Source organism: Portunus trituberculatus, chromosome 21 (assembly GCF_017591435.1).
Source record: "Portunus trituberculatus isolate SZX2019 chromosome 21, ASM1759143v1, whole genome shotgun sequence".
NCBI classification, from domain to species: Eukaryota; Metazoa; Arthropoda; class Malacostraca; order Decapoda; family Portunidae; genus Portunus; species Portunus trituberculatus.
The window spans coordinates 6,072,057-6,085,691 of record NC_059275.1 but is presented as its reverse complement, the minus strand read 5'-3'; the positions used below and the strand labels follow the sequence as shown (position 1 = coordinate 6,085,691).

The window sequence follows — 13,635 nt, the reverse complement described above, 5'->3', positions numbered from 1 at the left end:
GACGCTGCCACCTCACTGCGCCTCACACGGGTAGCCATGAGCAATGACCCGCCACACACCACTCCCCAAACACTGTCAGTGAGTCCTTTTCACCCCGTAAAGGACCACTGGTATTGTCAGTGCCTGGTGCATGGCGCACAGCGTGCCCTCGTTCATGGCGAGTTGTTCAGCACGGTGTCATTATAAGCAGAGGTCCCGTACACACCACTCACCACCAGACTCTATGCAAGGAGCCCTTATCACCCCTTAAAGGCCCCTCACGGCATCATCTGGTGGACGGTAGACACGGCAGACTGCTTAAGGCGACCCCTTGCCTAGTGTGAGGCGCTGCAAGTTGACGACAACCAGTGAGCTTGAAGCCGCAAAGGAAAATGAGTCCACGTTAACAATGGGATTCCACGACAGGTTGCGATTCCAGTGTCCACGGTAAAGATGTGTTTGTCGAGGATAACGATCCGTTTATCGAGGCTAACGATGCGGCGATGGCGATGGCGAAACGATTCAAAGTATTATTACCTACACAGGTACTGGGACGAAACTTTTCACCCAGAAAGGGTCAACCCCAGTCCCGTGGTTATGAGAGCAGTGACGATGCAACCTTGCAATGCCTCACACGGGTCGCCATGAGCAATGACCCGCCACACACCACTCCCCAAACACTGTCATGAAGTGAGTCCTTTTTACCTAACCTAACCTAACCTAACCTAACGTAAAGGACCACTGGTACTGTCAGTGCCTGGCTCATGGCGCACAGCGTGCCCTCGTTCATGGCGAGTTGTTCAGCCCGGTGTCATTATAAGCAGGGACCCGTACACACCACTCACCACCAGACTCTATGCAAGGAGCCCTTATCACCCCTTTAGGGCCCCTCACGGCACCATCTGGTGAGTGGTAGACATTGATCTCTTGCTTATGGCGACCCTTGCCTAGTGTGAGGCGCTGCAAGTGGACGACTAGTAGTGAAGCTTGAGGCCACCAAGGAAAAGAAGGACCTGCAGCCAGTTCCTGCCTTGGGCCCCAGGCCGGACCCAACAGCCACCTCCTTCCCCCGTGCGGCGCCCAAGGCCGTCACGGCCCTCAACAACTTTAGGCCGAAAGTTCTCAATCGTCGTTTAAATTTTGATTCGAATATAAAATCGTCGATGGTAAATGAAAAATAGCTTTGGTCTGAAAGTGTGCAAGAGTTAGCTGATTAATGAAACAAGGTGAGGCAGCTTTGCTCCGGAGTATTTAGTGTACTTTGCATGTTGCTGCCGTGAATGTGTACGTGTTTGTAGATAACTGGATAGAACCAGTAGACCAATGGTAGTTGTGTAACTATTGGGGAACTTTTGAAAATCAGTTAAGCTTCTGGATAGAGTGGATGAGTGCACACAGGTTTGCTTGTCTTATACATAAACTGCCACCTGTAGACATTATTTTTCTATTTCATGCTCTTAGAAAAAAACAAACAAACATTTATTCTTCCAGATCACAATGACGTGTAAATATCAATGTTTCAAATATAAGGGAACACTAGGAGAGGACCCAAACTCCCGTTGAAGTTGCCAGATTCAACAGATATCGTAATATTTCACAGAAAAGATGGTCAACTGCATATTGTATATTTTTGGATATTCTTCTGTCACATAAGGAGATATCAAGATAGGTCAAGTATTTTCAAACATGTATCTACGACAAAAACGCTATAATAGTAGAGTTAGGTTAAAACTATGCATTGTGTGTTTTTTTATATACCATCTAGCTCTATTCCTGGGACAAAATTACTTCTTCCTCAATTGATAACTCAAAGTTAGTATGATATTTTCTTTCCTTCTAGGTTAGTAAGTAGACTACAAGACACCATGAACATATGAAGCCCCGTAAATGAGTTTATTTTCATAACTTAGAAATCAAAGTCTGATAATGAGATTGTCTATTGCCAACCAAACCGTTCTGCATAGACGTCTTCAGCGTCATAGAGACCTAATGATGTTAGCTCATGGACAGTGGCCATCCTGACAGCGCGAAACCCCAGGGGGTTCATAAGATTTCCAAGGGTACTTAGATGGCTGATCTAATAAAATCCTTTGCAGTACCATTGCATATTGAGTTCCATGTTCCATGTGATAATACTGGGGGTTCGGGTAGATGGTCTTATAACTCAGGGAGTTCTTAAGGATAAAAAGATTGAGAACCCCTATTATACGTAATACAGCCTTAAGCCACTTCTCCCTGCCGCTTTGCAGCCATGCCTCTCTTCTCTTCACCTTCCTTCCATTGTCCTGGCCTCTCCTCTCCTCTCCTCTCCTCTTATTCTGCTCGTTTCGTCGACATTTGTTATTGTTTTTATTCCTTCGAGCCAATTCTCCCTTCCACGTATTTCTTTCTTTGCCCTGTTTCTCTTAACTTATTTCTCCCTCCTTTCTCCTCGCTGTCTTCTCTTTCTCTCTCCTTGTTCACATCCTCGCTCCACACTTTTACGTGTCACCCTCACCTACTTACCGTCAGCTTTGTCTCCTTTGTGTCCACTATCAGGAGCGCCAGGTGATGAAGACACGTATCCTTGTGGCTGAAAACATGACTTTTCTTGTTATTCATGCACCAAGAAAGGCTACTGTGATCATTAACAGACTTTGTTTTCACCGCCTGGACACGCACAATAGCTTCCTGAAAAGTTTTTGTTGTTGCTTTGCAGTAAATCGATAAATAAATATGCCATGATTTTTCTTTCTTATCTCGAGTATACTTAAAGTAAAGATCGGTTGTGGTAGGTCAGGGGTGTGGCAAACAAGCAAATACAACACACCCTGACGTCCTTCAGCAAGCAGGAAGACGCGGCCGTCCTGCTGCTGTTGTTGTTGCTGCTGCTGCTTAAAGGCGGCGTCACACAGCACGCTGCCCGGCATTGCTGGTGAAACCAGTATGTGACATAGCAAAATTGGCTAACACATTGACTGGACCGTTGTGTTGACCCCGCATAATTCCAACGACAAACCTCAAGCCAGCATCTCTTAAACCACTTTTTATCCTTAATTATCAAGAATTAAACGACTCCAAAATTTTAACAGCTTTCGGCATGATGATGGAACAAAGTCGATACATAATTAAACTTTGGCTCATATTGGCCATGTCACCACAGGCCGCGGCAATGCCTGCACTGCTGACCACGGTTAGTCACTCCGGGTTTGAGGTGGAACAGTGCTAGCAAATCCTACAGCCAACACCCTGACTACCAACTGATAGTCTGGATTCGCTAAAGCTCAATTGATTTGTGGCAAGCTTTCAAACTCCAGCAAAACTTATCTCGCCAGCTGCACTTGTCAAATAATCGCTGTAAGAATTTCACACACCACACAACCAAGCCATAAGAACACACTACCACATTTACTTTGTTTTTTCAAAATTTCATTGACCATTCTACTCATCACTCCTGAATATGAGTTGCCTCCGACAATAACGTAAAGGAGGGAAAATAAACGAAAGAAGGAAAAGAATAATGATAAAAAAGAAGCATTCCAAAAATTTACCGTCACACCTTCGGACCTTTACCCGCCATAGCAATAAAGAACAAACTAAGCCTGTGTCGGGTGGAGGGTGGCGTAAGAAACAGCAACAAAGCACACTGGTCCACGCTGAAGTGACTGCCTGCATTCTTTCAAGTGTTACGTGCTTACTTGAAGACTAACCTTACACGCACCGCTCAGGAAAGTGTTTGTCCACAGTGTTCCCGGCAGAAATAAAGGTTTAGTGTTGAGTGACATTTTGTTGTGAAGCTGTTCTTTCCTACATTTTATGTTCTCTCTCTTTTCTTCTTCTTCGTTTTCCTCCTGTTACCCTTCCACTTTCTTCTCTTCCTCTTCCTTCTCCTCTATTTTACATCATTCTTTTTTTTTCACCTTTACTACTCATGCATCAATCATTTTACACACACATCCACCCACACACACACACACACACACACACACACACACACACACACACACACACACACACACACACACACACACACACACACACCTCCTCTCTCTCTCTCTCTCTCTCTCTCTCTCTCTCTCTCTCTCTCTCTCTCTCTCTCTCTCTCTCTCTCTCTCTCTCTCTCTCTCTCTCTCTCTCTGCGATATCTCACGGTCAATCTATTCCCATTCGCTCGCTGTTTCCCTTCATTCTTTACTACTTCCTTCTATCTAGCCTTTCATTCTCCCTCTACTGTATATCATTCTCATATCTAGGACCTCTTCATTCCCCACTTGTATTACCCTATTCATCTTCAATCGCTCCTTTTCTATCTTCATTTACTCGTATTCCTCCCTCTTTCTCTCTCTCTCTCTCTCTCTCTCTCTCTCTCTCTCTCTCTCTCTCTCTCTCTCTCTCTCTCTCTCTCTCTCTCTCTCTCTCTCTCTCTCTCTCTCTCTCTCTCTCTCTCTCTCTCTCTCTATATATATATATATATATATATATATATATATATATATATATATATATATATATACCATCTCCTATTTCCTTACTTAATATCAATTAATTCTCTGTCAGTGTACGTGTCTCATATATCCTCGAGGCAATGGCTGCTTGATATTTATAGGTGGTAGTGGTGGTGGTGGTCTGGTAATAATGATAATAATAATAATAATAATAATAATAATAATAATAATAATAATAATAATAATATAATAAATATAATAATAATAATAATAATAATAATAATAATAATAATAATAATAATAACTAAAAATATATAATAATGATAAAAAAGAAAACAACAACGATAATAACAATAACGATAATAATCATAATAATATTAATAATAATAATAATAATAATAATAATAATAATAATAATAATAATAATAATAATAATATAATAATAATAATAATAATAATAATAATAATAATAATAAATAATAATAATAATAATAATAATAATAATAATAATAATAATAATAATAATAATAATAATAATAATAATAATAATAATAATAATAATAATAATAATAATAATATTATTATTATTATTATTATTATTATTATTATTATTATTATTATTATTATTATCATTATTATCATCATCCTTATTATTATTATTATTGTTAATATCATCATTATCATTTATTATTATTATTATTATTATTATTATTATTATTATTATTATTACTATTATTATCATCATTATTATTATTATTAGTTATAATATCATTATTATTAGTTATTACCAATACTGTTTCTGTCATCATTATTTCATGAGTAGCTCTTGTCCGGAACCCATTCTAATAAATCTAGAATTATTGCGTTAAATGACGTGTTTCTCCGTCCATTCTCTCGATTTCCTGTCTCATATATCTTTCCCAAAGGATTAATTAAAACCGAAACTCTTTTTTCCTTACCTCAATGCCAGTTCTTTTTGTTTAGTTATTTTTATTTATTTATTTTTTTTTTTACTCTGTCTGCCTGAATGGATCTATACATATACATTTCTTTTCATCCTTCCATACGTATATACCTTGATATTGTACACACCTGTATTTTTAGTAGACTCAATACCATGATGTATTTTTTTCTTTTAACAAATAACACGAACAACCCTACTGACTTTTCTCACGTTATTTACACGTGTTTATTATCTCTCTCTCTCTCTCTCTCTCTCTCTCTCTCTCTCTCTCTCTCTCTCTCTCTCTCTCTTTCTCTGTCCTTTACTCACTCCATCCTACTCACATCCACTCTTTTCCTTCCTCTTTCCTCCACTCTTTTATTTCTGTTCCCCGTGACCCTTTCTTTCAACACCATTTTCCTCTGGCCTCCACTAAACCATCTTTTTTCCTCTTCCCTTCTGTTTTATCCACCTTCTTTTACATGTTCCCTCTGTATTTTCCCCTTTCCACCACTCCTTCACGATTTTCACATTACATAACCTCCTCCCGTGACTTCACTCTCCTTCCTTTCCTCACTTTCTACCGTCTTCATCATCCCCTCACGATCACCCCTTTACATAACTAGCTGTCTTCACCTCCCTTCACTCACTGCTTCCTTCCCGGCCTGTCTAACCTCCTGCCCTCCATCCGCCAGGCTACATACCAGGTCTAATGTTCCGGTATGGCAAGACCTTCGGGAGGGCGGCTGAGGAAAGCATCTCCATGTACATCCAACAGCAGAGTGATAGACGCGCCAAGGAGGAGGTGAGAGAGAGAGAGAGAGAGAGAGAGAGAGAGAGAGAGAGAGAGAGAGAGAGAGAGAGAGAGAGAGAGAGAATTATGATTTAATCTCGCTTTCCATGCTTTAAAAAGTTGAAAATGGCGAAAAAAAACCACAATAACTCGATCAAAGGCAATACAGTTAACTCACAATTAAATTTTATCCAGAGAGAGAGAGAGAGAGAGAGAGAGAGAGAGAGAGAGAGAGAGAGAGAGAGAGAGAGAGAGAGAGAGAGAGAGAGAGAGAGAGAGAGAGAGAGAGAGAGAGAGAGAGAGAGAGAAAGTATAATCCAATATTCAGATGATAAAGGATATAAAGCAAATATTCACTTTCAGAGGCTTAAAAATTACATCAGAATTTAAAGAGCTAGACTTGAACAACCCTCACGAATTCAAGCAGCACCTGGGAGGGAAGGAATAAATAAGAGTGTTTTACTGACAACATAGAACACAACACTCTCTCGCCCAGACAAACTTAACCTCTCCAGTACCATAACGCGTTTTCATATTCATTTTGGTTACTACTTAGCTATTTTATACAATTTCAGAAACATATGTTGAAGTGAAAATAGTAAAGACTGTAGCCATTAATCTTCTGACCTTCACAGACCCTTCGTAATGTCAATAAAATGGTCTAATCGTACACATATCTCAAGGTAAAAATGTGTCCAAGTATTGAAGAGGTTAAACAGATTTCAAGAACTTAATTTATTGACAGTTAGTTTATTAAATATTCTTCCACTCCGCCGTTTAATTGAAATCTGGAGCAATTTTCAGTGTTTCGGAAAAATTAATTATCATGCGTCGGTTTCACGGGAGAATTATAGTCGGAGCGGATTGCAAAGTTGGGCATTACCATACAATACTGTTGAAGTGTTACATATGTATGGCTCAACTTTGTCATGCGCATACACACACACACACACACACACACACACACACACACACACACACACACACACACACACACACACACACACACAGGCGTTAATGGAATATAATTTATGTAGCTATGCGTACTTCTCATTTCCCAAGGTACACACATTTACTCACATACTTGCTCTACACGCCTAATACTCTCTCTCTCTCTCTCTCTCTCTCTCTCTCTCTCTCTCTCTCTCTCTCTCTCTCTCTCTCTCTCTCTCTCTCTCTCTCTCTCAACTCCCACTCCCAACGCACCAATACCATCTCAATATAACACCATTTCTCAGGTCTGACTCTCGCCTCAGGTAAACAAACTTCTCCACTACCGATGGTTCTAATGGCTATTGTACCCACAGGCGCGGCGGTCCAAGTCTCTTCCTCGATTAAAACAGAAGCGCTCCGAGAGCAGAGTGATTGAGGATTTCTACAGCAAGTACGGCATTGGTGAGTGAATGACATCAGTTGTGGGTACAGTGAGTGAGCCGAGCAAGTGTGGGAGTGTGATATATAAGAGAGAAAGTTAATGGGATCAGGGAATAAGGTTATGAAAGGAGAAGGGTTAGAAAGAGAACAAGAAAGGAATGATGAGGAGAGGAAATGGATAAAGGAGAGAAAGTTGAGGGAGAGAAGGATATTAAAGAGTAGGAAAACAAAACGATTATTAAGGTGTGCGGAACAAGAAGGGAAAACAAGGTCAGAAATAGGCGCTAATGAATTAATTTGTATCCAGGTGAGAGGGTCGGGAGACCATATGTAGGGAGGGAGGGAGGAAGGAAGGGTAGGTGAAGTATGAAGTATGTTGCGGGAAAGCGGGATGGAAAACTAGTTATAAGAGCCTATCCTGCAACGGCGCCTCGAGGAGACAATTCAGGAAACACGATATTATTGGTGATCAGCGTCTCAAACCATATGCTGCCTAACTCTCCAGGGGATTTGTGATGGTGAGGCCGCTGGCTGGTGACGGTGATGATCTGATCCCAATTGCTGTGAGATATGAAAAATCTTAAAGGTTTCAGTTTCAATTTCCTTTTGTTGTAAGATATAAATGTCCTCAGAGGTTTTAGTGTCGTTACCGTAATCTACTATGCTTCTCTGGAATAATCCATCTAAACAGCAGATCAAAATATTTACATCTTACATCAAACTTTACATAGTCCATTTGGCTGTTCTCTCTTGGGACTGGCACCTCAGAATCATTTTTTTTTTCCATAGTCCAGACCATCTTTTTTTTTTACACCATGTGGGCTTTTCACGGGAATTTCTGGGCTAAAGGAAACCGTTGACCCGAGTGAGGAAGCCCAACCTACACTCGGACCGTGGACAGAATTCGAACCCGTGCGCTTGGAGACCCCTCGGACGCCAAAGGGCGCATGGTTCCACTGTACCACGGCGGCCCTCATAAGGAATGCGTTACCCCAGCACTGAAATAATGTAACTGTATGTCAGGCCAATATATTACAGCCATGGGGGATATAGTGCAGTACAGGTGTGAAGAGTTCTTGAGACTCTTGAAACTGTAGTTATAATATCAAAACTCCCAATGTGTTTCCATCGTGGAGGCAGATCACTATAACAGGCAATGCTAACACATATAAGTCTCCTGATGAACAACAACGAGAACAATATTAGTAGTAGTAGTAGTAGTAGTAGTAGTAGTAGTAGTAGTAGTAGTAGTAGTAGTAGTAGTAGTAGTAGTAGTAGCAATAATAATTAATAATAATAATAATGATAATAATAATAATAATAATAATAATAATAATAATAATAATAATAATAATAATAATAATAATAATAATAATAACAACAACAACAAGAACAACAACAATGATAATAATAACAATAATAATAATAATAATAATAATAATAATAATAATAATAATAATAATAATAATAATAATAATAATAACAACAACAACAACAACAACAACAACAACAACAACAACAACAACAACAACAATAATAATAATAATAATAATAATAATAATAATAATAATAATAATAATAATAATAATAATAATAATAATAACAATAATGATAATTATAATAATAACAACAACAACAACAACAACAATGATAATAATAATAATAACAATAATGCATGGACATGAAGCGGCCAGTGACGACCAATAGCATTAGGGAATCAAGCCAAGGAATAAACTGCATGGGTTGTAAACTTACTCAACCTCTCTCCTCAGTTCCCATTACTAAACAAGAACAACAACAATAAAGACAACAACAAAGAAAAAGACGAAAAAAAAAACAATAAAAGTTATACACCAATCCTTTAAGAATAATTTTACTCATTGGTCACAAGTGCAAGTCAATCACCCAATACAGACAAGCTCAGGTGTGACCTTGAAACATCCATGAACTACACCAACTGCATAATGAAGGCCTATAATCAATTAATTAGCTTGTAGTACCGAGACAATTTTTACCTTGAATTTTTGGGTGTGATTAGACTATTTTATTGACATTAGAAAAGGTCTTTGAAGGTTAGAAGGTTAATGGCCGGAGTTTTCACTATTTTAATCCCCATATAAGTTTTTGAAGTTGTATAAAATCACTAGATAGAACGCAGAATGTATATAAAAACGCGTCGTGGTACTGAAGGGGTTAAAAATCTAATGCTACATAGACACCATAGCAGCTCACATGTTTATACACCAGATAGCATTGCATCTGAGTCACTCCATGCTGCGTGACGTGTGATTCAATATGTACAAAAGAGAGATTAAATGTCAGATACTTGAAATTGCCACTGATGCTTCATTTTTCTACCCGCCGATACGTTTACTCCCCAATTCCTAGCATGGTGACTCCCTTCTCGCTCCACGCTCATGTCTCCCCAACTCTGACGCCTAAACACTTCACGTCCGCCTCATTGCTGCCTTCACAACATTAAGTTCATCAAATTCTACCTGATCGCGTGTAACATTTATAATTCGTCTTTAGTATTCCAGCATGTTATACTTTTCTGTTTCATTTGTTTAATTAGTATACGTAATGTGAATCTGAAAGCATAGGAATAAAGGAAAATCTCAATAAACTACCAACCTACATGCCATAGTGCCTGTATATAATCATCCTTGAGGTAAATTTACTTCATCTTCATTTAAAGCCCCTTACTGACTTTAACACTCAGATCACCAAATCCATGCTATCCATCTACCACTGCAATTAAATCCCAGGTTGTTGTTACATCCTTTCTAAAACATAATTTCATCGAGATTGTATTCGTTGTTTCTTGTTCTATCTTCCTGTGTTCCATCAGATCCTCCTTAAATCTAAGACCTAAGCCAGCTCCTATGTAATACATCCGCAACATTTTACAAACACAGCTGACAATATTCATACACTGCAGTTCGGAATGTGATAATCTGCTTCACTCTGTCTCGCAACATTTTACAAACACAGCTGACAATATTCATACACTGCAGTTCGGAATGTGATAATCTGCTTCACTCTGTCTCGCTGTTGAAAATTTACAGAATTCATGCATTTTTCCTGGTAACAACAGATACATAGTTTTCACACTAAAATCTCTGAGGAACATGCTGCTATTTTACCAACTAGTACAATTTCTTTTCCTGCAACTCTCAACTACACACTACTAAATTAACCCCTTCAGTACCATGACACGTTTCCATATTCCTTTTGTTTAATATTTGGTGATTTCATACAACTTCAGAAACTCATGTGAAGATAAAAAAATAGTGAAGACTCTGGCAGTTAATCTTCTGACCTCCATAGACCCTTCCTAATGTCAATAAAATCATCTTATCAAACCCAAGACTCAAATAAAAAATGTGCCCCAGTATTAAAAGGGTTATGACATTACGATTTACATCCATCTAATAATAACACAAACCATACCCTCCTTCCTCCCAACGCCACACAAACACAAACACAGAAACGCACTCAATCCAGTCATACTCTCCCTCACAGTGTCAGAGTACATGAATATATACAAGAATATTAATCGGTTTTCTGAAGTTGCCCTTGGACTGAAATGACTTTAGGGGCTGAGAGAAGCTAAAGAGATGGGCGACATATAGGCAGGTAAGGGAAGGCACACCTCTGTTAGCTGGCGAGTATCAGGTGTGGGATTGGAGGGAAGGTTGAAAGGGCTGAAGGGATTAAGAAAAGGGGTGAAGGGAAAAGGATATGATTACCTCAGCTCCACCCTTCGTTTCTCCTCTGGCCTTCCTCTCTTTATCATTTCCCCCTCACGGTTCTCTATTAGACCGGCTCCCCTTCATCACATGTCGTTTGCTCTCTCTCTCTCTCTCTCTCTCTCTCTCTCTCTCTCTCTCTCTCTCTCTCTCTCTCTCTCTCTCTCTCTCTCTCTCTCTCTCACAGATCAAAAGCAATAAGAATAAAAACGATGTCTTTCATTCTCTCTCTCTCTCTCTCTCTCTCTCTCTCTCTCTCTCTCTCTCTCTCTCTCTCTCTCTCTCTCTCTCTTGTCTTTTCCAACTTCAAAACAACAATTCTTTTTTCTTCATCTCATTAACTGAGCGGCATTGTATTTTTCTGACATTTTTTCAACTTCCTTTTTTCCTCCTCGTCCTCTTTCTCCTCCATCTCCTTCTCCTCCTCCTCCATCTCCTCCTCCTCCTCCTCCTCCTCCTCCTCCTCCTCCTCCTCCTCCTCCTGCTCATCCTCCTCCTCCTGCTCCTCCTACAGACGGACGCAGCAACCCCAACTACCCGCCCCTGCCTGGCTACACTGGTTACATCCCCAAGATGAAGCCCACTGACCTAGGAATCGGCCGCACCTTCAGCGCCGCCGCCAGGAGAGGCCTCGCGCACGTCGCCACAGCCCGGGAACACCGACAAACTCTCCAGCCGACCCTGCACGCCTCCGCCCCGCCCTCAGCAGCCCGCTACACCAAGGCGCCGTCCTAGTGAGAAGGGGCGGGCGGGTGGGAGGGTGGCAGAAACCAGGGTGACGGTTCTTAATTCTCAGTGTGATGCAAAAATTTCTAGTTCATTTTGCTTTCTCTCTCTCTCTCTCTCTCTCTCTCTCTCTCTCTCTCTCTCTCTCTCTCTCTCTCTCTCTCTCCGATTGAAAGCCTCCGCGCAGGCCTGCCCCCTCTCTTAGACCCTCCTGAGGCCTCACGTACAAGTGTTAGTCTACCTCTCACACTAACAGCTCAGTCTGCAGTGCGTCCTCCCAGCTCCATCTCTCCATCTTCCTCCACTACGACTCCCTTCCTCCACACCCATCCATCCCCATCCCCAGCTCCATTACCCTCCTTTAACGCTCTCCCTCCTCCACTACCATAACCTCCCCGCTGATATCCAGTCTCCATGTCTATCTGTGAATCATCTGCAGCCTCCCAGTAGCTCTCATATATCATCTGCAACTTCCTAAGACTTCCCTCGATGTTTTGTAACCTTGCCATGACGTCTTTGATATCCCATTCCTAACCTAATACGTGTTTTTAAAGATGCACAAGTTCTTGAATCACAAACCCATTAAAGGCACTTGTCCTTCACTTTTTTCTATCATTGCAAGAGTTAATTGATACTTTTCATGGTCATTTCTATTCTAATCCAACAGCTTTCTATTTCCCTCGCTCCATTCCTCCCTTCCTTCCACACAGCACACAGTAGTTCTGGCCACCACAGCAAACACAGAACATAGCATATCTAATACACGGTCAGCAACACTGTGGTTAAGGAAGGTAGGATTTAAGAGTATTAGAGTTTACATTTCAGTCTCCCTTCAACCCTCGCCATTTTGCACCACTAGACCCACTATACACTCCTAGCTACGGCACACCTCGCCATGCACGACTCGTTTTGTCCTCAGAAGCTAAACACACAGACGTGGTGCTGCTTATTTGGGATGTTATGTGTCCTCCTTGTGTGTGTGTGTGTGTGTGTGTGTGTGTGTGTGTGTGTGTGTGTGTGTGTGTGTGTGTGTGTGTGTGTGTGTGTGTGTGTGTGTGTGTGTGTGTGCGATCTGGGTCATGGGAAATGATATATATAGTTTACAAGAGCATTATATACATCATAAGCTTACAAATCAACTCGCATGTTCGACCCGGACGACATTAAACAAAAAGCTTAATTAAGCGAATCTTAGTCACGTAAACACGAGCTGAAAGTTGATCTTTTAAAGCAATTTGCCATTGTCGGCACGCTAATGATCATAGAAATAATAATAATAATAATAATAATAATAATAATAATAATAATAATAATATACACGTGCTTCCCGCGCTTCCTAACTGCATCCTGCCGAATGTGCAACGCGCCACTATGTCTCTAGATCCTACTATAAGTAGTAGACAGTTCAACCAGCCAATACCTGTATCATTGCTTTTTGCTGCACTTTGGCGCCTCAACAGTAAATGGCGAGAGGATCAGCGTGAAAAATTATGAACAAGCAACTGTGTGTGTGTGTGTGTGTGTGTGTGTGTGTGTGTGTGTGTGTGTGTGTGTGTGTGTGTGTGTGTGTGTGTGTGTGTGTGTGTGTGTGTGTGTGTGTGTGTTACCTATACGATAAGAACATACATATTACTACTACTCCTA

General features: G+C 40.5%; 1 protein-coding gene across 1 annotated transcript in view; it reads left to right on the top strand.

The window, feature by feature from the left end:
- The window catches only part of LOC123507271 (uncharacterized protein C10orf82 homolog), a 46,468-nt gene extending 34,468 nt beyond the window's left edge, over positions 1 to 12,000 (top strand). Inside the window, exons 3-5 of the mRNA XM_045260044.1 lie at positions 6,042 to 6,151; positions 7,447 to 7,534; positions 11,780 to 12,000. Of these exons, the coding sequence (XP_045115979.1) occupies positions 6,042 to 6,151; positions 7,447 to 7,534; positions 11,780 to 12,000 (419 nt within the window). The remainder of the gene's footprint in view (positions 1 to 6,041; positions 6,152 to 7,446; positions 7,535 to 11,779) is intronic.
- Positions 12,001 to 13,635: the final 1,635 nt, after the last annotated feature.